Source organism: Macrobrachium rosenbergii, chromosome 3 (genome assembly GCF_040412425.1).
Source record: "Macrobrachium rosenbergii isolate ZJJX-2024 chromosome 3, ASM4041242v1, whole genome shotgun sequence".
Lineage (NCBI taxonomy): Eukaryota > Metazoa > Arthropoda > Malacostraca > Decapoda > Palaemonidae > Macrobrachium > Macrobrachium rosenbergii.
The window spans coordinates 45,791,971-45,816,430 of record NC_089743.1 but is presented as its reverse complement, the minus strand read 5'-3'; the positions used below and the strand labels follow the sequence as shown (position 1 = coordinate 45,816,430).

The 24,460-nt window shown below is 36.6% G+C and overlaps 2 protein-coding genes across 6 annotated transcripts in view; one reads left to right on the top strand and one right to left on the bottom strand.

Annotated features, from left to right (window-relative positions):
* LOC136854990 (FYVE, RhoGEF and PH domain-containing protein 4-like) overlaps positions 1–24,460 on the top strand; it is a 635,655-nt gene that overhangs the window by 227,316 nt on the left and 383,879 nt on the right. The window contains exon 1 of one of the 5 annotated variants that reach the window (XM_067131771.1): positions 2,047–2,181. The exons of 3 other annotated variants lie outside the window; for them this stretch is intronic. The gene's annotated coding sequence lies outside the window, so the exon portion shown is untranslated. Of the gene's footprint in view, positions 1–2,046; positions 2,182–24,460 lie in introns of those variants that run through there. One more of the 5 variants, XM_067131727.1, reaches the window with a different exon arrangement.
* Positions 4,734–24,460, bottom strand: part of LOC136851107 (uncharacterized) — a 127,656-nt gene continuing 107,929 nt past the window's right edge. The window contains exon 2 of the mRNA XM_067125079.1: positions 4,734–5,112. Within this exon, the coding sequence (XP_066981180.1) occupies positions 4,734–5,112 (379 nt within the window). The remainder of the gene's footprint in view (positions 5,113–24,460) is intronic.

Genomic DNA, 24,460 nt, shown 5'->3' with positions numbered 1-24,460 from the left:
TAGATCTAGAGACCTTTATTGTGGTTTCAGATTCCCTTTGATTTTATTCTTTAATTTATGATTATTTGAAGTAGTACTACGGGATTCACCGTTGAATTGTGGAACTGTCTCCCTGAGGATGTTGTGCAATATACATTTTTATCTATTTATTTATTAATTTAACTTATTTTTTCTTTTCTAAGAACTGATCTCCTCCTTCTGTTGTGATTAGCACCTTCTGTTACTTCTTTCAAATGAACACCATATTCGTTGGAAGGCTGAATTTCAAGTCAGTGGGCCCTTTTGTGGGCTTGTTCCATATGAACAGCGTTCAGCTTCTGAATAATAATAATAATAATAATAATAATAATAATAATAATAATAATAATAATAATAATAATTTACCTAATATCATGGAACAGCTCAATTCATTTGATAAGAAATAAACAAAAATCTCATTATAATATACTGTCATTTGAGGGCAAAGCCCAGTATGACGGGCATCCAATACCCTTTTTCTAGCCCAGCCCGTAATAGAGGACAAGGAAGGAAGGACAATTAGGCTTAACTGTGAAAGGAGTGGGAGTTAGCTAAGAAGGCAGATAACTCCTAAGCTTGGTCGTAGGTGGAAAGAATCAGTCAGTGAACTGTGCAATGAGAGGGTTACCGATTTCCAAGGAGTAAATGTAGGAATAATTTTAATGTTTTAGTTTTCTGTAAAAGAAAACTATTGAGGTAGCTTTGTCTGTTCATCCACACTTTTCCTGTCTGCCCTCAGATCTTAAAAACGACTGAGGCTAGAGGGCTGCAAATTAGTATGTCGATCATCCACCCTCCAATCATCAAACGTACCAAATTGCAGGCCTCTAGCCTCAGTAGTTTTTATTTTAATTAAGTTAAGTTAGCCATGGATCGTGCGTCTGCCACCGATAGATGTCCCAGCAACACAAGCCGAGTCCAGCTCTGGTGGCGTCGCCGGCGCATCTTCGCTTGACCGCATCTGGGGAGCGGTTGAGCGCTACCCGGTCGTGGCTGAGAGTTTCTTACAGCATTATACACTGTACAGAAAACTCGATTGCGCCGAAGAAACTTCGGCACATATTTTACTTGTTTTTTTTTTTTTTTTACTTTCAAAGCAGCTCATATCTGGAAACTTGTGGTGTTCTTAAAGGGTTGCTAAATCTTTATTGAACTAATAGGCACGTGAAACATCTAAAAGAACCTGCACTGTTTGAAGTATTCTGTTCACCGTCTTCTTCTTTTGTTTCATATTACTATTAACTGTATTGTTGTTACCGTTGGAGTGGTATTATAGTATATTAGGTGTTGCTCTTCATTTTATAAACTGGAATAATATAGCAATAGTTGGCTGCTTCTCCTTCTGTGTTTTAACCTTGAAGATAAGAGGGGTTTCAGTAGATTAGAGAAGTGTAGTTTTTTAATGGTGGATGCACGTGTGCATCAACATTCAATATATGCACATGTGTATATATACTGTATATGTGTGCATGTGTGCACACACACATATATATACATACATACATACACATGTTAAAAAGGAATAGATCAGTGAAAACTATTAGGAAGGTCAAGCAAAGTAAGTATCTCTTATGTGGGATAAGAATAGCTAAATGAAAAATTATGGAAGTAATGTAAATGGTTTTACTGATTTAAACTAAAGATAACATAAAATTTATAAAACAATAATTTGTGTGTATGTATGTATGTATGTATGTATTTTTAACCTTGTATATAAACAAACGCCCTGACGCATGCGTGCAGACAACTTCACGAGCAAATTAAAAAGACAACGATTAATAACGTACCCCCGGTGTTGAGACGCTTCCGACGTGACGTCATGCTGTAGACATCCTATCGAGAGAGAGAGAGAGAGAGAGAGAGAGAGAGAGAGAGAGAGAGAGAAATCCACCTGACAAAGTGCCATTCAGGTTCAAGGAATTGATTAACGAGGGCGTTGCACAGATTGCAATTAACGAAGGCAATGCAAGCTGACATATGTTGCGCTTCGCGACGTTCGTCTTGCCCCGCGGAGGATGTCTTCTTGCCAGTTTGTCGCCCGTGTGTCACGCCGGAGGATTTGTTTGATCGCTCCTTGAAGGAGTCAGGTGGGAATCCTACGGTGTGTCTCTGCGAAGGATTTTAAAGGATTTAAGATACGTCTTTGGAGGTCTATATTTGTAGGTAGGTTTTGAGTACAGCCTTCTGTCACGTATTATTATTATAAATATAATAATAATAATAATAATTATTATTATTATTATTATTATTATTATTATTATTATTATTATTATTATTATTATTAGATTATATATATAATGCAAGTGATATATATATATATATATATATATATATATTTGCATATATAGAAATATATATATATATGTGTGTGTGTGTATGTATATATATATGTATATATACACGTATGTGTGTGTGCTCGTGTGTGTATATTTTACAAGGTCTTCAGAAAACGTGCGAATGTTCCAATTTTCATAATTACTGTATAAGTATCCCTAACTGTTGACCTCGGAGCCATATGAAGAAGCACGACTTTGTTATTATTATTATTATTATTATTATTATTATTATTATTATTATTATTATTATTATTATTATTATTATATTGATAAGTACATTGACTCACTTCGGATACTTCTGTAGAAAGAGATTGTAAACCAAATTGATAAGATATTGACGAATACATAACAGATAGATTTTTTTAACTGATGAATATTTGTCAGTGAAATAATAAGTATTCTGAATCAACCACAAGATAGTGGCAAGATACATTAAAATAATCATTGCAAGTCTGATGAATTTTTTTGTATTCTGTCCTTCATTATATTTATGTCAGTAGATAAGAGATTAATATGGAATGGTGTTTAGTTGTTGATATCTATATTTTCAGACATTTATAATGAAAAATTTGAACTATTGTATTAAAATTATCGCTGCATCATATGCATTTAACTTATAGTAGAATTTCTCAGTCTTCCTTATTGGTATTTTGTCTTTGGTCTGCAAGTAGGCTAATTGTCCAATATTCATTTCTTCATTATCAGGGAAGCATGTAAGTACTATAGGTATCCCTTTTCGAAGTTTAATGCTTATAATGAAACGCCAATCTTCAAAGCCTAATGTTTATTGTATCGTTTAAATTATCCAGGTTTTAAATCGACATTTGTGAAATTTGCGACATCATAAATTAGCACAGATGGAAGTAGGCTTGACTCGTTATTAATTTTACTGAAAACGAACATTGAAGCCACGTTTGTCCAATGTTCCTTTTGAAATTCTATGTAATCCTGTACCATAAAAATTCTGAACTCGGTTAGAATTTCAGATTTCATTTTGGCTACCAAGAGTCGGGAACTAAAATATGGATTTATTTTTCTTCTTCCCTCGGTGTTTTCATGAATTATTGCACCATTTTCTTTTGAAAGGGCAAATGTTTCTTCACCAAAGTTATAAAGCCATTTGTACTTGCTTTTATTTACGCAAGTGATATATATATATATATATATATATATATATATATATATATATATATATATATATATACATACACATATATATATAGATATATGTATATATGTATGTATATATGTATATGAGGATCGAGCTATATGAATTTCTGCAAATATTTTGCGGGATATTCCTCAGATACATATTCAGATAATAAATAAAGACAGTATTTTTTAAAGATTCCTGAGAGAGAAAGAGAGAGAGAGAGCGACCGAGTTCTGCGGGAGAGGAAAATGAAACGAAATGATGAAAGCTAACTAAAGAAAGGCTATTGTTTGCATAGACGGTCTGATATTTCACAAGTACGAAGATATTACTTCCCGGAAGAACTGTGGAGAGTCCCGCGAAGTATTACTTCAGATATTTCCCCAAGATATTTATTGTTAGTTCCCGAGCTGAGAAAGTTTTTTTTTATCTCACAAGATATTCTTGAAATATGGGGCTTTTTTTTTTTTTAAATAAATAGCAGAATATTCCCTAGTTTGGGGTTCTCCCAGATTACGAGTGCTTATATTTTTCCTTCGATTATGGCGTTGGTATGTTCTCTAGTATATTTTTAGATATTTCCTTATGTTTATTTCCCCCGAAAGCAAGTTTAGATGTTTTCCGAGATGGCGGATTATTTCCAGTCTTCCGATATATTTTATAAAATATTAATTCAGATATTTATCCGAATTCGTCTTCAGTTTATTTCCGTAGATGTTGGTCCGGATATTAGTCAATTTATTCACTTTTCCCTAAATAGTAGTTTACCTTCTTTCTTCAACCACAAGTTTATGTATTTCATCAGAAAGTAGTTTATTTGTTTATTTATTTCCCTAAATAACCTCATTGTTTAATGATTTCACCAGAGAATAGTTTATTTGTTTCCCTATTTCCCCAAATATCCTCCAGATTTTCCCTAGGGTATGCAGGAATTTCCCCTAGACATTCAGCGAGCATTCCCCTCAATTTTCAATACCTTCGGATTATTACTGACGCTCGATTGAGCCAACAGTGGAAAGACGAATCTGGGATCCGGTGCAATATTGCAGTGATATTCTCTTTGTGTGGCATATGGCTCTGTGTCCAGTTTGTTCTCTGTTTCCATGTTGTTCTCGGTGTCCACCTTGTTCACTGAGTTCACTTTGTTCTCTGTGTCAACTTTGTTCTTTGTGTCCACTATGTTCACTGTGTCGACTTCCACCTTGTTCTGTGTTTACACTTTATTCTCAGTGTCCACTTTGTTCTCGGTATCCACTTTGTTCTGTGTCCACTTTGTTCTCTGTTTCCACTTTGTCCTCTGTTTCCACTTTGTTCTCGGCATTCAATCTGTTCTCTGTGTCCACTTTGTTCTCGGTTTCCACTTTGTTCTTTTTGCTCGCTTTGTTCTCGATGTTCGCTTTGTTCTCGATGTTCGCTGTGTTCCCTATGTCCACGTTGTTTTCAGTGTCCACTATGGTGTTCTCTGTGTCCACTTTGTTCTCGGTATCCACTCTGTTCACAGCTTTTTGTCCATGCGGTGAAGATACGAATCCTACTGGGAAATCTGTATTCCTGAAGTCCTGAATCTGGATGAGGTGAACGCCCGAAGGAGCAGTTTGGCATATCCTTGAAATTTATGTGTACGTCTGAATTACTAACATTCAGTTCAGGTTGCGAATTTCATGTGGCGTGGCGGATTTCATTCCTGTAATCTTTTTGTGTTTTTGTGTGATGTTTGTTTATAGTTTGTTAGAAAATACACATAGAGTGGTGAAAGGCTGGTGTACGGGACAAGGTAGATCAGTGTGTTTTGAAATGGTGTTTCCACATGGAGAGAATGGGAGATGATGCTCGAATGGATTGTTGCCCTGTGCCCTTTTGGAATCACACTTTATTAGAGCAAATGGTTTACGGGGTACATATAAATATATATATATATATATATATATATATATATATATATATATATATATATATATATATATACTTATATATTTTTATGTATATATATGTATGGTTATATATATACATATATATATATATATATATATATATATATATATATATATATATATATATAATATATGGGCGAGCAATGCCATTGACTTTGAGAGAAATTGCTTAAGAGTGAAAATATGGCTAACAAGCATATACATACACACACACACATATATATATGTATATATTTGTATATATATATATATATATATATATATATATATATATATTTAGCCGAAAGTCGTTTGGTCAATATACACAATCCGTTACACACATAGGCGCTAATATATATTTTAAACGTAGAGGTTATGCATGTATGTATATATGCATACACATATACAACATACACATAACACACAACCTCTACATTTAAAATGTATGAGCGCCTACGTATGTAAACGACTGTGTGTTGACCCAGCAACTTCCGGTTAAATGATAGGGTTCGTGACCCAGAAAGTTTGCTCTCATAAATGATGTTTACCGCTGCGCTGGCATTATTATTCATGTTGAATTAAGATATTCGGGAAGTCGGGGTGGTAAAGCACGAATTTTATGTGAACGTACATGCCTCCAGAAGCGGGTGTGTGTGTGTGTGTGTATGTGTGTATGTGTGTGTTTGTGTGCCTGTGTGTGTGTATACGTATGTGAAAAGGGAAATTTCTCGGAATTGCTGTTGAAGGAAAGGTTTTAACTTGCAGGTTACCTTTTCCACTACATCCTCAAAGCTTTCGAGTGTATTCTTTGAAAGTTTACGAAAGTAGAAAGTCAAGGTTGTTTTTTCACTACTTTGTCATATTTAGGTAGAGGAATATATCTATTCATTTTACCTGTAAGGTATCGTATGAAGCTTTGTCCCACCAAATATCTAGTAGGCCAGATTTCAGCTTATTTTGTAATGGAGGTTTCTGAAAGGTCCACTAGACGTCGTTAGAGTTTGTACATAGGGATTTGCCGTGATCTGAGGATTGAGATGATTACTGTTGCTTGCTTTATTCTTTTGAGCCGCCCCCTTCAATAAAGAAATAAAGATTTGTCTTGCTCACATGGATAAATAATTATCCACCCCGGATGAAGAAATAGGAATTGTCCAACGCGGATAAAGACTAGGAATAATTGTTAAACTCAGATAAAGGAGTAATAATTTTCCAGCTCACACAAAGAGACAGGATGTCCAGCTCAGAAATTTAGCTCGATGTCACTGATGTTTCTTGAACAGGTATGTGTAAATAAAATTGCTTTCTTTTCCTCTAACTTGAGTGTGAGTGTATTTAAAAGGATTATTTTGACACAAAGGCATTACTTAGAATATTGTTCTGCGGCCATTTTGAAGGCCCTTGGACCCCAATTTATTTATTTTGTAATAATTACTTTCCTCTAGATGTTATTTTCACATTGTGTTTTTTCCCTCATCTTTCCTGTGATGTTCCTTTAGTCATTTGCTTTGTGTCAAATACTTTTTAGTTTTCTGGAAAAGAAAATTATTGTGCCGACTTTGTCAGTCCGTCCGCCCTCAGAGCTTAAAAACTACTAAGGCTAGAGGGGTGCAAATTGGTATGTTGATCATCCACCCTCCAATCATCAAGCATACCAAATTGCAGCCCTCTAGCCTCAGTAGTTCTTATTTTGTTTAAGGTTCAAATTAGCAACGATATAGGCCAGGCCACCACCTGGCCGTAATTGAAGTTTCATGGGCCGCGGCTCATACAGCATTGTACCGAGACCATCGAAAGGTAGATCTATTTTCGGTGGCCTTGATTATACTCTGTAACGGCTGTACAGAAAACTCGATTGCACGGAAGAAACTTCAGCGCAATTTTACTTGTTTTTGTTTGTTTTCGTTTTTGTTTTTTTCCTTTTCTCTGGCGCTCCTTTTCAGTCGTTGTCTAATCTTGTTTTGAAGCTGCCGTCATTCCGAAATTGGATAGAATCCTTGAGTCGGACAGAAAATATATTGGACATTGAAATGCTTTTAGGATAAACTTTTCTCTCCGTAAGTTTGACTGATAATCCTACAGACTTTAAACTGCTGCGTTGGGATTAAAAAAAAAAAAAAAAACCACGCTTGTCAGTTTTACTTTGAGAGGAGGTAAATCTCATATGTTGCAGGAATAAATGATAAGCTAAGTTTAAAAAATCTGAAATACTAAAAAGAAGTTGAATATAAAAATATCTGAAACCTATGATATCCAGTGCAGGTTATTGTGAATTTTAGATTAATGAAAGACTAAAAAGGCAAATCAGATCATAAGCAGGCTGAGTAAGATTTGGAAATCAAATAGACTGATACAGCTTATGGAATAATGGAAGTTAGAGTGTACACCAGTGCAGTAGAATCAGTATATAGCTTTATGGGCATGAATCATGGTATGGAAATGCCACTAATCTCAAAGACTACCTTTTGAGAATGAAACCTTAAACGAATATTAGGAGTCGGAGGCAGGATAGAGGGAGAGATAATACTATAAAGCAAATTACGAAAGTTCCGTATGTAGATGAAATAATGATGAAAGCGAGATGGAGATGATGTGGACATATCCTTTGCAACATCCCTGAGAGAGAGTAGTGTGTGATATTATCAGCTGGGCTCCTGAGGGAACCACATTAAGATAAGCGGAGGTTTACGGAATGAAAGCAAAGGGAAGACATGAGAGGTGGAATTGCAGAGGTCGTTTGAGTTGCACACCGTTGCAGGCTAAAATGCTTATGAAACTCTTCACTGGGTAGACATAACACACACCAAGCATATATATATATATATATATATATATATATATATATATATATATATATATATATATATATATATATATATATATAATGTATAATTATCTGTATATACAAATGTATAGTTATTTATATATATTATATATATATAAATATATAATATATATATATATATATATATATATATATATATATATATATATATATATATATATATATATATATATATTATGTGTGTGCGTGTGTGTATGCACCACAGACCCGGAAGTAATATAACATCTAGGTATAGGTTCCCTGAAATAACTGTTGATTAATCTCTCAAACAAAGTTAGGTCAAGTGGCTTGGGGCGCAGGGATTGGTGAAGGCTTACAAAGTCTGGAAGTTGAAATTGAGATTGACTTGTCTTGAGTATTTAGTAGGTATCACGTGCTTAAGGATTTCAACATACGAAATGAGGCTTGCAAAAAAATTCCCTCTGGAAATATCTCTGGTTTTGGGGTGTCATCCTTTTGAGTTAAATAGTATATACATTTATTCTTGAATTCTTCTTTTGCGCGTACATTCGAGTAGATATGGTAAAATAACAGGACGCTTTTTCAGAACTGAATTTCATACCCTATAGGAGCTGCACTATAGACAGTTATAAAAGGAGTTGGTCATGTATAAATTTTCTAAAATCCCATAATATTATGGTATGATTTAGTATTACATAAGACTTGAGACAAAATAGAAAAATCCATATTTTTGACAAACATGCAATGGACGGAATTACTCAGAATAGTGCCAATATTTGGAATTATTTTTTATCAACGTGACCTTATAATAATATTCCCTTGCTCTAGGGGTCCCTTCCCCTGTCTCTCTCTCCTTATCCTCCTCCCCTCCCTCCCCCATTCCTCCCTACCTCCCTCCCTCCCTCATCAATTCACTCACGCGCCGTTACACTTGGCACTCGCTATTAGTCAGCAGTAAATGCCGATAAATGCTTCCAACACCAGTGGCTTTAATGGTACCAAAAGAACAGCGATAACACAATGCGTTCAATAACATCAAAGGCAATTACCGATGTATTATATAAACAGTCGAGGAACGGAACGCTCTCTCTCTCTCTCTCTCTCTCTCTCTCTCTCTCTCTCTCTCTCTCTCTCTCTCTAGAGGCTTCGCGGAATCTCGCTCATTCCTCCGATGGAGATAAGGTGGGGGGGAGGTTATTGTCGTCAATGCTCCTCACGCCGGTGCACTGTAGGCATTACTTGAGGTTCTTTGCGGCGTCCCTTCGGCCCGCAGCTGCAACCCCTGTCATTCCTTTTACTGTACCTCCATTTATATCCTTTTTTTCATCTTACTATGCACCTTCTTCTAACAATTGTTTCACAGCGCAACTGTGAGGTTTTCCTCCTGTTGCATCTTTGTAACCTTTTACTCTCAATTTTCCTTTCAGCGCTGAATGACCTCATAGGCCCCATCGATTGGCCTTCGGCCTAAATTGTGTTCTATTCTCGTGCGGTTAAGAGCAGCATCATTCACTCCTGCACTCAGTCACTCATTCACTTCCTCATATTTACATGACCCAAATGGCGACACACGGCATAGGTATTGACAACACTGTTAAACCCGGGATCGCAGAGATACTGAAGTATGGTTAAATCCCGACGTCATACGGATTAAACCAGGCTCAGCTGAGGCACACAACTCATTACGGCTTACAGCAGTGACGCTGTACAGAGGATTACAGGCAGCGTTATTCGACGATTTGGCTCTATACAGTGATGTAGTCATATTTCAAGTCTTCAATATCCGCGTCATTCGACGATTTGCCTGTATAGATTTCAGTGCCATGGATATCCAGGTTAAGAATATACGAGCAACAAAGGGTCAAACAAAACAAAAACATGAAAATAAAAGCAAACGCACCATAAAAACAAATAATAAAGACAATGGCGACCACTGATGGTGCATTTTCCGTAGCAAATGCATATACTATAAAACCGAGATGGACTGTCATTTAAAAAGATTGCCATCGTTGTCGACAACAGGTTGAACGAAATTGAATTCGATGAAATGCGTTTGCTGCTGTTCTCTCTCTCTCTCTCTCTCTCTCTCTCTCTCTCTCTCTCTCTCTCTCTCTCTCTGCCTTTCTGTCTGTCTGTCTCTCTCTCTCTCTCAGGACGAAACTGAGCTCCGTAGGTTACGCGTCTTTTTGTTCTCTCTCTTTCGGAACGGAACAGAATTCCATGAGTTTTGTAACTCTCTCTCTCTCTCTCTCTCTCTCTCTCTCTCTCTCTCTCTCTCTCTCTCTCTCTCTCGGCAATGAGTACTTGCTATTAAGGTTAATTGACACCATCCCCTGGCAACAGCCGTTACACCTTCTGTCCACATGGCCTTCTGCCAACATTTGTGTTGTCAGCATGTCCTTTGTGTTTATTTGTTTTCCTTTATCAAGCTTCTAATGATATCTCGTGGGAGTGTTATTCAGGCCATAATAGATTGTTTGGAGTTTTTGATTCGTTGCCTGCAGTGCTTGCAAGCACTCCGAGTGGGAACTTTAGGCAGGGGAGAGTCTGGTTTGGTGTAAAAGGTAGTATGAAATAAGGTTGTTTTGTCTCCATTGTTTTTCAGTACGTTGGTGTAACATTGTAGGATTAGAAAATGAGTTTCTAATGGAGGTTGGAAGTGCTGACATCCTCAGAAGATGTAGTCAGAGGGATAGTAGAGAGAAGCAGCACAAACAAGGGAAGGAGTCTTAAGATGTTGGCAAGAGAAGAAAATTGTTAGTAAATACGATCGAGAGGAAGGTTTTGAGAGTAAATGGAAACGTTGAATATGGAGTGATTCATATCAATATGGATGGTGGAAGAATGGAAATATTTGATTTGTAAAGGTATATGGATGATGGTACAGTGAGAAAGCTCAGTCACAGAATAGGTGAAGCAGAAAACGATATTGGGCGTCAGATGGCAGGCCAGTGAGAAATACCATAGGATCAATTATGAAAGTTCCATATATAGAAGAGGTATTGATGAATAGAAGATGGAGATGGCTTAGACATTTTTTTTGCATAAACCCTTGGAGAGTAACTTGTGCTAGTGTCAGGTGGGCTCCTGTGGGCACTAGAAGAGCTTGAAGGCCCAGACGTACTTGGATAAGAACAACGTGAAGAGAGGCTGGAGATGAGTGAAGATTTGTGGAAAACAAAATACAGGAAAGGATTGGGAGGCGTAATTTCACTGATGCCCTTTGTGCCACTCCCCCGTTGGGGGATAGTGCCGTCAGTGTACCTTACGTCGTCAATGTATGCTTTACTAAAGATTTTTTGCAACTTCTCTTCGGCCCCAGCTGCACCCACTTTTTAGCCTTTCACTTTACCTCCTTGTCATTTCATTTCTTCAGTCTTGCTGTCCGACCAGTCCAAATCCCTTTTTCGCCTTTTAAAGCATTGAATGGCTAATAGTGGTCCAGTACTTGGCTATGTGCCAGTTCTTAGGGAAACAAACTTTTTTCAGACCCCCTTTTACACCAAACCAGATACTTTCCTGTCTACAGTTGCCACTTACGGTGCTTGCAAGTCAACCCTAGTGCCACTCGGCATTGGAGGTGATTAATCCGTAGAGAACGGAGGAATGGCGTTCTTTGGAGCATAGTTTTAGGTGTTATCGTAACTGAAAAGTAAAATACAGGCAAAATTAGGTTCAGAATGCACCCTGCAGACAAAACATATGCCGCAGAATGAAGGTAAAAACCCATATAATGAAGGCGAAAAACACTTCTCAGTGCAGACAAAAAATGACATAAAAATGTTAGTTGCATAGGCGATAGTTAATAACGGTAAATTCCTTTATTAATACACCTGGTTGCTCCTTTCCTCAAGAATTTAGCGACGGAACTTTGAGCGTATGCGTCTCATAATGAAGTTATTGGGTTTGCAATTAAGCCTAGTCGAGGCATTGCCAACAGCTGTGGCGAATACCATCTGTAATGCCAAACATGCTTTTAGCAGCAGGTGCGCAGAGGCGCATGCTACGCTACCCATGAGCGAGGTTTAGTAAATCAATGAAGCTAAGAAAAGAAAAATGCTTTCTTTTAAGGCTAGGTTTTTTTTTTTATATAAACTGCGTCACTGAGTCGCCTCTGAGTCTGTTGTTACCAAGATGGAAAGCGGAGAAGAAGGAGGAAATTATGCGGGAGATATACTGTTATTGTTATGATTATTATTATTATTATTATGGGCCGGTTTCATGTGATAAGGGCTGGAATGAGGAGAAACTTGGCGAGCAGGCTTTAAGACAGGCCCCTTGCTATTCGTCCCTATATTCCAAGATGATGGGGAATTTTCCCTAGACCTTCTCCAGTGTTCGTAGCCCGTGGAAAGGAAGGGGGAGGGGGTTAGTGCCGTCTATGCACCTCACGTGGTGCACTGTAGGCACTACCAAATTGTGTTTGCAGCGTCCTAACGGTCCTTTGCCGCACCCACTTTTTAGCCTTTTACTCTACCTCTGTTCATGCATCCTTTTTTTAGTCATGCTGTCCAACCTCTCTAACCATTACTTCGTAATGCAACTATGTGGTTTTCTGTTAGTTCCACCATTAGATTCGTGTCCTTTATCTTTTCCATTTTCTTGATCTATTTATCATGCTGTCCAGCCACTCCAACGCCTCTTTTCACTGTCTTAAGCGCTGAATGGCAGAAGGTGCCCCAGTGATGAGCTTGATAAACTAAATTTCATGACATCAAACCAAGTGTTCGTACCCCAATGCATAGTATTAACGAGATGACAACATTTACTTTATTCTTGTTATTTTATTCCAGTTTTTGTCTTTGGTAATTTCCCAACCTTTCGGTGTTGAAGATGTTACCAAAATATTTGTAATAGACTTAAGAAGCGAATTGCTGGATATCGTCAGGAGTGGTCTATGGAACAGCCTTCCTGAGGATGTTGTGCAATTGGAACCTGAAAAGTTCAAGCGAAGATGCAATGCATTGCTACTCAAAATCAGTACCCTTGTATTCTAATAATTTACTAACATTTTTATCTATTTATTTATTAATTTGTTAATCTTTTTCTTTTCCAATAACTGTTGTCTTCTTTCTCTATTTCCTATTACCACCAGTTACACCTTTCTAATGAACACCATATTCTTTGGAAGCTTGAATTTCAAGTCGGTGGCCCCTTTTGCGGGCTTGTTCCAGAAGCTTAGGATTAGTCTCTTGAATAATAATAATAATAATAATAATAATAATAATAATAATAATAATAATAATAATAATAATAATAATAATAATAATAGCAGCTGCATTCAATTTGTATAGAGTTTTCTCTGTCTTTCTGATAGAGAAAACTTTATACAAATTGAGTGCGGCTGATGCAGCCGTCACATTCAGTATTAAATGTTTAAAAGATGGTCATCTACCTATACATAATAATAATAATAATAATAATAATAATAATAATAATAATAATAATAATATTATTAATAATATTATTATTATTATTATTATTATTATTATTATTATTATTATTATTATTATTATTATTCAGACGATGACCCTTATTCAATGGAACAAGCCCACAGGGGCCACTGACTTGAAATTCAAGCTTCCAAAGAATACGGTGTTCATAATAATATTATCCCTGCGATGTTGAACTTATGAAGGAGCCGCTTGCAATTGTTACATGACGTTGCACGACTGGAATTTCTCTTCCAAATATTCTAGTGACTTTGCGTATTGATTTTAGTCACCAGTAGGAGGAATAGGTCACACGAATTTACTTCTGTTTTCAGTCTGGCCAGTTTGAGTCGAGCTTCAAAGGGCGTTGTCGGTCGAGAATTTGAATAACTGAATATATCATCCTAAGTAAGAAGGGAATAGCGAGCAACCTTGCTTTTTTTCTTCTATGTTGCTTCCTGGTTCCTCTCTCTCTCTCTCTCTCTCTCTCTCTCTCTCTCTCTCTCTCTCTCTCTCTCTCTCTCTCTCTCTCATTTGAGGGAGGGGTATCTAGATTGTGGTCTCTATTTGCATTCCTTATTAAAATATTTAACCTTACTTCTATCTTCCTTACTAGTTTCTCTCTCTCTCTCTCATTTTAGGGTTTCTGGATTATGAACAGCATTCTTATTAGTTGCTAAAATATTTAACCCTTTCAAAAGTGTAGTTGGCAAAGAAAAATGGACAAAAAAGGCGAACTGGATTATAACAAAAAATTTGTAAACAAATGTCTTAAGATATTAAGTAGCCAATTAAAGGTCCTTAATTATGGTTTCTGAAACAGAAGCATAAAAGAATAATATAAGATAGTAAATAATTATAAAAAATATTCTCCCTGCTAATAGCCATTGCTTTACTGTCATTCACATTTCCTTCAGGTTGAAAGGCCGATGCGATTGGCAACCTAGTGTACCCAATTTTAGGCCAGGCCCGAACAAAAAGCTAATGAAAAAGAAAGGTAATGATAGACCTGCCTTTTAAGTAGGAAACACAAGAGGAGGAAGAGAATTCTAAAGCATGGTATTAGAAGGAAAGAAACAGGAATTTGGATCATATAGTCCAAAGGATTGGCAACAGATCCCTACCTGAGTTTGGTGATGTCTGGCAGTAAGACTTTTTATTATACCATTTTCACTGTTTCATTATGTGAAACCTCAAGAGGTCTTGGAATATGACGGATGTGTAGCGATCTTAAATTACCAGAACAAATGTGGAGTTTTTATAATTACTTGTGCAGTTTCTATGATTTTTTTCTTCAGTTAAGACCTGTTTCAGGATGGTTTTCTAGTGTATTATCTAAGTGCTACCTTCATACATAGGGAAAATGTTATATTCGTAGAGATATCTCGACCTGAACAATTTTTTACACCCCGAGAACCTTTTATTTCTTTCTGAAGCACATCTCCCCTCCCCCCCCTCCCACACACACACTGTTTGATAATGAAGTTTTATCCGTGGGCGAGTTAGTACAGCGAGCTGGTGCGTGAGGCAATGTTTGGTCTGCCCACAATTACATGTGGGCGCAGTGATGAATCTGTTCTTTGAGATGCCTTGGGACATGCAATGACTTGTTTATTCACAATTTTGTGGTTTATGACGAAAATCACGTTTTCAACGCAGAAAGTTCTGGTTAGTAAAAGATGCACAAAAAGGGTACGTTTAAGATGAAAGGCTTAACTGTGAGAAATAATAATAATAATAATGGAAGTAGTCGTTAGTATTGTCAGCTATATAACATCCCAGATATATACATTATATATATGTAGAGAGAGAGAGAGAGAGAGAGAGAGAGAGAGAGAGAGAGAGAGAGAGAGAGAGATCTACTGGTCACTTTTTACCTGATACATATGTAATTGTAATAGGCACAATGCCCTCTTAGCTTCTCGAATTCTTCGCGCTGTTTTGGATACGTTTGTCACTACAAAGCCTTAAGATCCAAGTGCAAGAAATTGAAGTGGTTATGATGTCCGTTAGTGGGAAACGAACTCCGATTTACCACAATCACGACGCGGTCAAGGTCGTGGTCAGGTCGGTAACGTGACCTCGTCGTGATTATGGTAACTCGGGTTCGTTTCCCACTACCGGACATCATAACCACTTCAATTTCTTGCACTTAGATCTTAGGCTTTGTAGTGTCAAACGTATCCTAAACAGCACGAAGAATTCGAGAAGTTAAGAGGGCATTGTATTATTACAATAATATATATATATATATATATATATATATATATATATATATATATATATATATATATATATATATATATATATATATATATATATATATATATATTATCTATCACAAAAACCTTTTGATTTGCTTGTATGTTGCAAGCATGGAAGGAGTATTGCAGGCACATTTGAAATTAAACCTTCCTCTTTATACATTAACATATATGCCTGGCAAGTTAAGTACACTTGATTGTCGAGTGCCACCAACCTTCAGAAAATAATATCTGGCAATATCTACTGCTCCTTATATTAGGAATTTTAGAATTTACTTTATCCATTTATTACTCATACACATGAAGGTATCAATTGGTTTTGGGTTTCTTTCTTCAGAAATCCGCCCACCACGTAGGGGGTTAGTGCCGTAAGTGCACCTCAAGTGGTGCACTGTAGGCATGACTGAAGAGTACAACCAGTTTTTAGCCTTATACTTTATTTCCAGTTGTCTCTTCCTTTCCTCACTTTTGCTGTCCAACCTCTCTAACTGTCACTTCTTAGTGGAATTGTGGGGGTTTTCTCCCAGTTCCACCTCAGATCCTCGTACTTCTTCTTTATCTTCCTGTTCAACCACTCCAACTCCCTGTTTCACTTAAGCGCTGAATGGGCTGAAGTGCCCCAGCGCTCTGCTTGACAGCCTGAATCTCGTAAAATCAAAACAAATCATGAGCCCAGCCACCCACCCACCTTCTCACAAACAACACCAACATTATACTTTTTTTGTTGGAAGAATAATGTCAAATGCAAAGTTGTGAGGTGTGTACTTCCAGCCAGTGAACGCAGCAGTATTTTCAGCGGAAATTGACAGAAAATACAGGCCCTAAATCCGAGAGCGAGGAAAACCGTGGGTGACGGCTCGAAAATTCATTTAACTAATATTTTGGCTGAGCACTTACATTTTTTACGGAAACTCGGCGCCATTTCCAGCGGGAATTGACTTGAAAAATGTCGGATGTGTCGCGGGGTGATAATTCTGGGCGACATTCCTGTAATTCCTGTAAATGATAATGCATTCCCCTTTAGGTACGCTGAGGTTACGACTACTTTACAGTTCAACATGTCACGAACACGTTTGCGACTTACTGCATACGTGTCACAAACATGTTGACAACAAATCAACTACAGTAAGTGGGCGAACGAGCCGTTGGCAGATGCTGCATAATCTCATGAAGCACTGGTTAGAGTTACTAACAAGCTGTTGACTTGTATTCAGCTTGTTCTTGATGTGCGTGCAATGAGTTGCCGACATGTTTCTGTGACATGTTTTACAAATTATTTAGAAGATAATTTAGGACAGTTGTAATACAGAAATGGCAATAGTTGAGAAAAAAATTCCATTTAATTTTTAGTTTTCTGTAAAAGAAAACTATTGTGCCGGCTTTGTCAGTCCGTCCGCACTTTATCCTGTCCGCACTGTTTTCTGTCCGCCCTCAGATCTTAAAACCTACTGAGGCCAGAAGGCTGCAAATTGGTATGTTGGTCATCCACCCTGCAATCATGAAACACACCAAATTGCAGCCATCTAGCCTCTGTAGTTTTTATTTTATTTAAAGTTAAAGTTAGCCATAATCCTGCTTATGGCATCGATATAGAATAGGCCTCCACCAGGCCGTGGTTAAAGTTCCATGGGCCGCGGCCCTTACAGCATTATACCAAGACCACCGAAAGATAGATCTATTTTCGGTGGCTTTTATTATACTCTGTAGCGACCGTACAGAAAACTCGATTGCACCGAAGAAACTTCAGCGCATTTTTTACTTATTTCATGTGGTTGCACTACTGTAATCAGTATCTTCTGAATAATAATAATAATAATAATAATAATAATAATAATAATAATAATAATAATAATAATAATAACAGTAAAGTACTGAATTTAAAGGCAAAAATCTTTCTTTATAATTTTTCATAGTGGAATAGAAGCTCGTGAAGTTGAATGAGAAAGTTATAACAGTTAAAGGACAGTTCTGGAATAACTTCCTCGTCACTTTATGCTGTAGATGCTCCAGTTTATAGTGATTGGAGATCCCCAGTTACCAAAATCAGTGAGTCAGCAAGACACGTAAGCCGAAACTAACACGAGTTCTGGGAGTCACAGAGAACTTTGTGGTACATGAAATTGAGTCACTCATTGCTTAAGTATGTATAGGTATCAGTATGGAAAATGTTAAATCGGAATAAGCCTTTTCAGTTTGAGTACATTGAGTTGTCATACGGTAGTGAAAATTGAATAAAAATTGTGGAAGGTATTTGAAATATATCAAATCGAAAATTGTCGTATAATACAGTACAATCTCAGGTTTTTATTTTTAACACAGGACTGTATTTGAGGAAGTGAGAACAATATACTTATAATATTTTACATAGAAAATTGCCATTAAAGCTTGCCCAGTAATTATAATAAAGATTTCGGGAATATCTTTACGGTCAGTAAAATTGGAACCGCGAAGATTGAACCGATATACTTACTCGAGAACCAATATATTTATTGTAGCATTCCTTTCACAATTGTTATAAAATTTAAGTCTCTACCTGTTCAAGTTTAACAGTGACTAAGAGAAACAAGCTCAGGATGGTCAAAATTACATAAGGCAGTTACAGCAACCAAAACAGGTAGGTCTATTAAGAATAAGAGTACTCAGTATAGAGCATACCTTCACTGAAGTAGGTAGCATACTGTAGTTAACCTAAGTATTCTGTGTCATTTACGTTTTCTTTTGCGAGCACTTGGAGGCTTGCGTTTTCTTGGAATACACTATACCCGATAATAGTATTCAAAGATTCATTGAAATTTTCCGTAAGAAATTTTGTCCCTCCTGTAAATCATAAAATCTTTTTTTATTATTATTAAATCAAACGGAATAAGTAGATATCATTATTTCGGCACGACATATCACAAGTGTTTAACAATTTGGCACTTAGCACTAGGATGTGTAAGTGAATACAACTATCTCTCTCTCTCTCTCTCTCTCTCTCTCTCTCTCTCTCTCTCTCTCTCTCTCCTTGTTTCATGCACACACACACACACACACACACACACAGCTCCTTAGTGATTTGTTTTCGATAAGTCTGCCGTCATAAGGAGCATCAGTAAAAGAGCCCCCGGCCCGGAGCTAAGGAGTGGGGACGTATCAGTAAACGCACTGTCAACTTGAACCATCCTTCATCTCAAGTGACTCACAATATAAACGAATTAGACGGCCGATGAAATAACCACCAGCATATCCTTTTCTTTCTTTCTTTTCTTTTCTCTCTCTCTCTCGCTTTCTGAATTTCTTTTTCTCTTTCTTTTTATTTCTTTTTTTTATATTTTTCTTTCTTGCTTTCGTTCTCTCTTTCTTTCATTATTTCTTTCTCTCATTCTTTCTGCTTTTTTCTTCCTCTATTTCTTTCTATCTTTCTTTCTCTCTCTTTTTTTATCTCTCATCCTCCCTCTCTTCCTTTCTCTCTCTTTCTTTCTATCTTTCTTCCTTTCCTTCTGACTTTCTCTTTCTTTCTTTCTATCTTTCTTCCTCTCCTTCTGACTTTCTTTCTCTTTCTTTCTTTTCTCTTCAACTCGTCTCATTTCGTTGCTTGGCATTTAATCTTATCTCTCCATGTTTTTGAGCTGACGTTAATGGATGCAAATAGCTTTCCGCACCTTACTTTTGTCTTCATTTATTTTACATTTCATTTTTTCAGTACTCTTTATTGAACTCTGCCTATGTAGATCAAATGGAAATTGCTAAATTGTTCTTATTTCTTTAGTAAAGTAAAAAGTGAACTTTCCTGATATATACGAAGTGTATAGGATTTTGTTCAAGTTTACCTGAACTGTTCAGACGTAGAGTATGAAGACTTGCTTATGTATTTAGCTTTCGATGAAAAGTACATAATTTTAAGTGTTCAAAATAGGGAATGATTTATCCTTAAACCTAATGGTTTATGGGACTTTTCTTAGTGGCACGAGCATGTTTTTTGTTAGTTGTAGGAGGCAAAGGGAAAGGAGTTTTTGATAATCTTACCAACGCTACGCTACTGTCAATGTCTTTTTATCTTGATCAAAAGTCGCTCCAGTTATCTGGATGTGCTTGCACACAGTTGTAAAATGTAAATTGGTGTTGACCTAATAAAACAAGTAGAAAATGCGCCCAAGTTTCTTCGGCGCAGTCGAGTTTTCTGTACATCGTATAATCAAGGCCACCGAAAATAGATCTATCTTTCGGTGGTCTCGGCATAATGTTGTATGAGCCGCTGCCCATGAAACTTTAACCACGGCCGGTGGTGGCTTGTACTATGTTGTTGCTAGATGCACGATTATGGCTTACTTTAACCTTAAACAAAATACTACTGTGACTAGAGGGCTGCAATTTGGTATGTTTGATGATTGGAGGGTGGGTGAGCAACATACCAATTTGCAGCCCTCTAGCCTCAGTAGTTTTTAAGATCTGAGCGATAGTTATTACTTATAATACAATTAGTTGAAAATGAATGCTAATGTTGTTATTACATTTTCAGAGATTTTGTTTACCTGTGAACTACGTTCTATGAGAATTATGTTTTCTGAGGACTTCGTTAGCTGGAAATTACATTTTCAAAAAATCGTGTTATCACAAAATAGCATTATCAGATAATTACTATCTTTGAAATTTAAGTCTTCAGATAATTATTTCATTAGATAATTACATTTTCAGAGAAATAAATTAATCAGAACTATTTTTTTAGAATTTAGCTTTTTGGAAACTATAAATTCTTAACTGAAAATAAAGTCTCAGAGATTTTCATCTAGAATAAAATGATCTAAGCATTACATAATGTGAAAATCGAGTCTTCTGAGAAAGTCGTTATCAGGGAAATAACATTCTGTGGTAATTCCTCCACCAGAAAATTACATTTCAAGAGCGAATTACATTTGAAGCACCCGATTCGAATCTAATCATTGTCATGTATTACTCTGGTACAAAGATATCTGGGACCAAATCAGCCATTTAAGTCCTGCCATTAACGAGTGGTAGGTGCCGAGTGTTGCCACCGTGTGTGTCCTTAATTTTATATCAGCCAGTTTTGTATGTGTATGTGATCACATGTTTTGCGTTATGTTTTAGCATGTTTATGCTGCATTTTGTCAAGTTAAAGATTAAGAATATCATATTATGTGTTTGCACATGGTTTTTACGTGTTTATACTGCGCGATTCTGAGTTTAAGAATATTTGATATGTGTTTGCTAATGGTTTTACGTGTTTATAACTGTGATAATGTAAGCTCAAGAGTAAGAATGCATTACCTTCATGTGGTTAAGATTTAAATGCCCTATAATACTACAACAGTACTAGTAGTGGCGGTGGTGATACAGGTAGTGGTAGTTTTAGTGCTAATGAAAGTTGTAGATTTAGAGGGTTACTCTCTCTCTCTCTCTCTCTCTCTCTCTCTCTCTCTCTCTCTCTCTCTCTCTCTCTCTATATATATATATATATATATATATATATATATATATATATATATATATATATATATATATGTATGTATATATATGTGTGTGTGTGTGTGTGTGTATATATATATATATATATATATATATATATATATATATATACATACACATACGTATATATATGGAAATATTTTTGTTTTTCACTTTTATTATGTAAATTCGGAGTGATGACTAATACGTGTTTTAATGTTTTGGAAAGTTGGTTATATTAGCCTGATGTAATTGTAAGATCATGAATTGGATTGTATGTGTTTTTGCCCGTGTTTGTATGTGTTTATATTTTGCTCTTGTGAATTGTAGATGAAAAATAGTCTGATCATGGTATCTTACGAAACATCAAGAATATTAATATTAGTAGTGAGGTAACGTAAATTAAATTTAAAATTAAAAAATTTGTAATCACATGATCTTATTCCTTAGCATCCCTGTAAAAGAAAATCGCATGATACCTCGCAGTCTATTTACCGAAGAAGAAGAACCTTATTCTCTCAAAGTATCTCGTAGATAGCAAATGATTCCTAGACGCCCTTATGGGAAGAGAGAGAGAGAGAGAGAGCGAGAGAGAGAGAGAGAGATTGTATTGAAGTGGACTCCATTTCGCTATCGACGCTAATGGGGTGTGTTATGGGGGCCGGGCCATTGGTATAGGGGCCGAAAATGGGGGAATGGGTATTTGCTCTTGCCCAATAGTAGGTCTCTTGATTTCCCCTTTTGTAATCGGCTGTAGTTGCTTGTTGTTGCTGTTGTTGCTGCCGCTGCTGTTGTTGTTTTCCATGTTGTTTTTCTTGTTTCTCTCCGTTGTTGCTAGGTTCCAAGGAAGGCTTTTGGGGTCATTCGTGAGTCGATTATATGAATCATGGCTTGGAAATTGAATCTGATTTTGTTTGGTTGAATGGTTTCTTAAAACTGTAGGAAAGGTAACGCTTCCATCTTATTCATTCCTGAAATTGATTTTTTAGCACGTGTTTGTGTGTAGGCTACATATTTGTGTGTTGTACCGCGCATGTGTATATACGTATGTGTGTATATGCATTTTGTGTGCGGTACATGTACTGTATATATGTGTATGTACATATTTGGACATATTTGTGTATGAACTTTTGTGTGTGCATGTACATATGTGCGTATGTATGTTATATATATATGTATATATATGCATATGTGTGTGTGTGCAGGTACATACGCGTGTGTATATACATATGCATGTTATGACGTTCTTTCACGCCATAATTACGTTGTCAACTAAGGTTTCTACTCCTGTAATGCGTCGTCTCTATGGGTATGTTTATACACGCTATTTCGAGGTGTATGTATACTGAGTGGGTAGTTTTACTCAAGAACACACGTATTCTTACTTATGTGTTTATAGTGAAAATGAGTCATAATTATAGTGTACAGTATGTATGCGTGTATATATACACGGAGTATTGTTTTATGTATAGTGTGTATAAGTATGACCAAGAAAATGAATGGAAATAGTTAAGGATCATATTATGAGTAATCTATAAACCTTTCGTCAAAAACATGGCTTGAGAACCAAATCGATATATAGAATTCTGAAATCTAAGGATCATCATGGTGTCATTTTCTAGCCCAGGCCCGGGGTTAACAGCACGTTCAAAAAAGAGAGAGAACTGATTTTGGAGCTCAACCGCGGAGGAAGATAGACCTTATTAAAAAAATCAGTTTATAAGGGAAACTAGAAGTGTAAAGAGAATTCCACAGCTTAGCAGTAGAAGGAAAGAACCAGCCAATGAACCGTGTAATCCAAGGATGACGTTTTCCACGGGGCAAATGTGGTCAGTTAAAACATTATCTCTTCTGAGTACTTTTCAAGCCATTATCTTTCCACGGAACAAATGTGGTCAATTAATCCACATTCTCTTCTGAGTACTTTTCAAGCCACAGTTCCTCGCTGGCTGAGCGGGTTCCGTTCTCAGTTACCACTCTGTTGGTCGCGAGTTCGAATCTCCAACCGGCCAGTGAATTGCAAGAGGAATTTGTTTCTGGTGATAGAAATTAATTTCTCGCTATAATGTGGTTCGGATTCCACAATAAACTGTAGGTCCCGTTGTTAGGTAACCAATTAGTTCTTAGCCACGTAAAAATAAATCTAATCCTTCGGGCCAGCCCTAGGAGAGCTGTTAATCAGCTCAGTGGTCTGGTTAAACTAAGATATACTTAACTTTTCGAGCCATTATCTTTCCACGGACCAAATATGGTCAGTTAATCCACATTATCTCTTCTGAGTGCTTTTCAAGCCATTATCTTTCCATGGAGCAAATGTGGTCAGTTAATCCATATTATCTCTTCTGAGTACTTTTCAAGCCATTATCCTTCCACAGAGCAAATGTGGTCAGTTAATCCACATTATCTGTTCTGAGTACTTGTCAAGCCATTATCTTTCCACGGAGCAAATGTGGTCAGTTAATCCACATTATCTCTTCTGAGTACTTTTCAAGCCATTATCTTTCCATGGAGCAAATGTGGTCAGTTAATCCACATCATCTGTTCTGAGTACTTTTCAAGCCATTATCTTTCCACAGAGCAAATGTGGTCAGTTAATCCACATTATCTCTTCTGAGTACTTTTCAAGCCATTATCTTTCCACGGAGCAAATGTGGTCAGTTAATCCACATTATCTCTTCTGAGTACTTTTCAAGCCATTATCTTTCCACGGAGCAAATGTGGTCAATTAATCAACATTATCTCTTATGAGTACTTTTCAAGCCATTATCTTTCTACGGAGCAAATGTGGTCAGTTAATCCACATTATCTCTTCTGAGTACTTTTCAAGCCATTATCTTTCCACGGAGCAAATGTGGTCAATTAATCCATATTATCTCTTCTGAGTGCTTTTCAAGCCATTATCTTTCCACGGACCAAATGTGGTCAGTTAATCCACATTATCTCTTCTGAGTGCTTTTCAAGCCATTATCTTTCCATGGAGCAAATGTGGTCAGTTAATCCATATTATCTCTTCTGAGTACTTTTCAAGCCTTTATCCTTCCACAGAGCAAATGTGGTCAGTTAATCCACATTATCTGTTTTGAGTACTTTTCAAGCCAT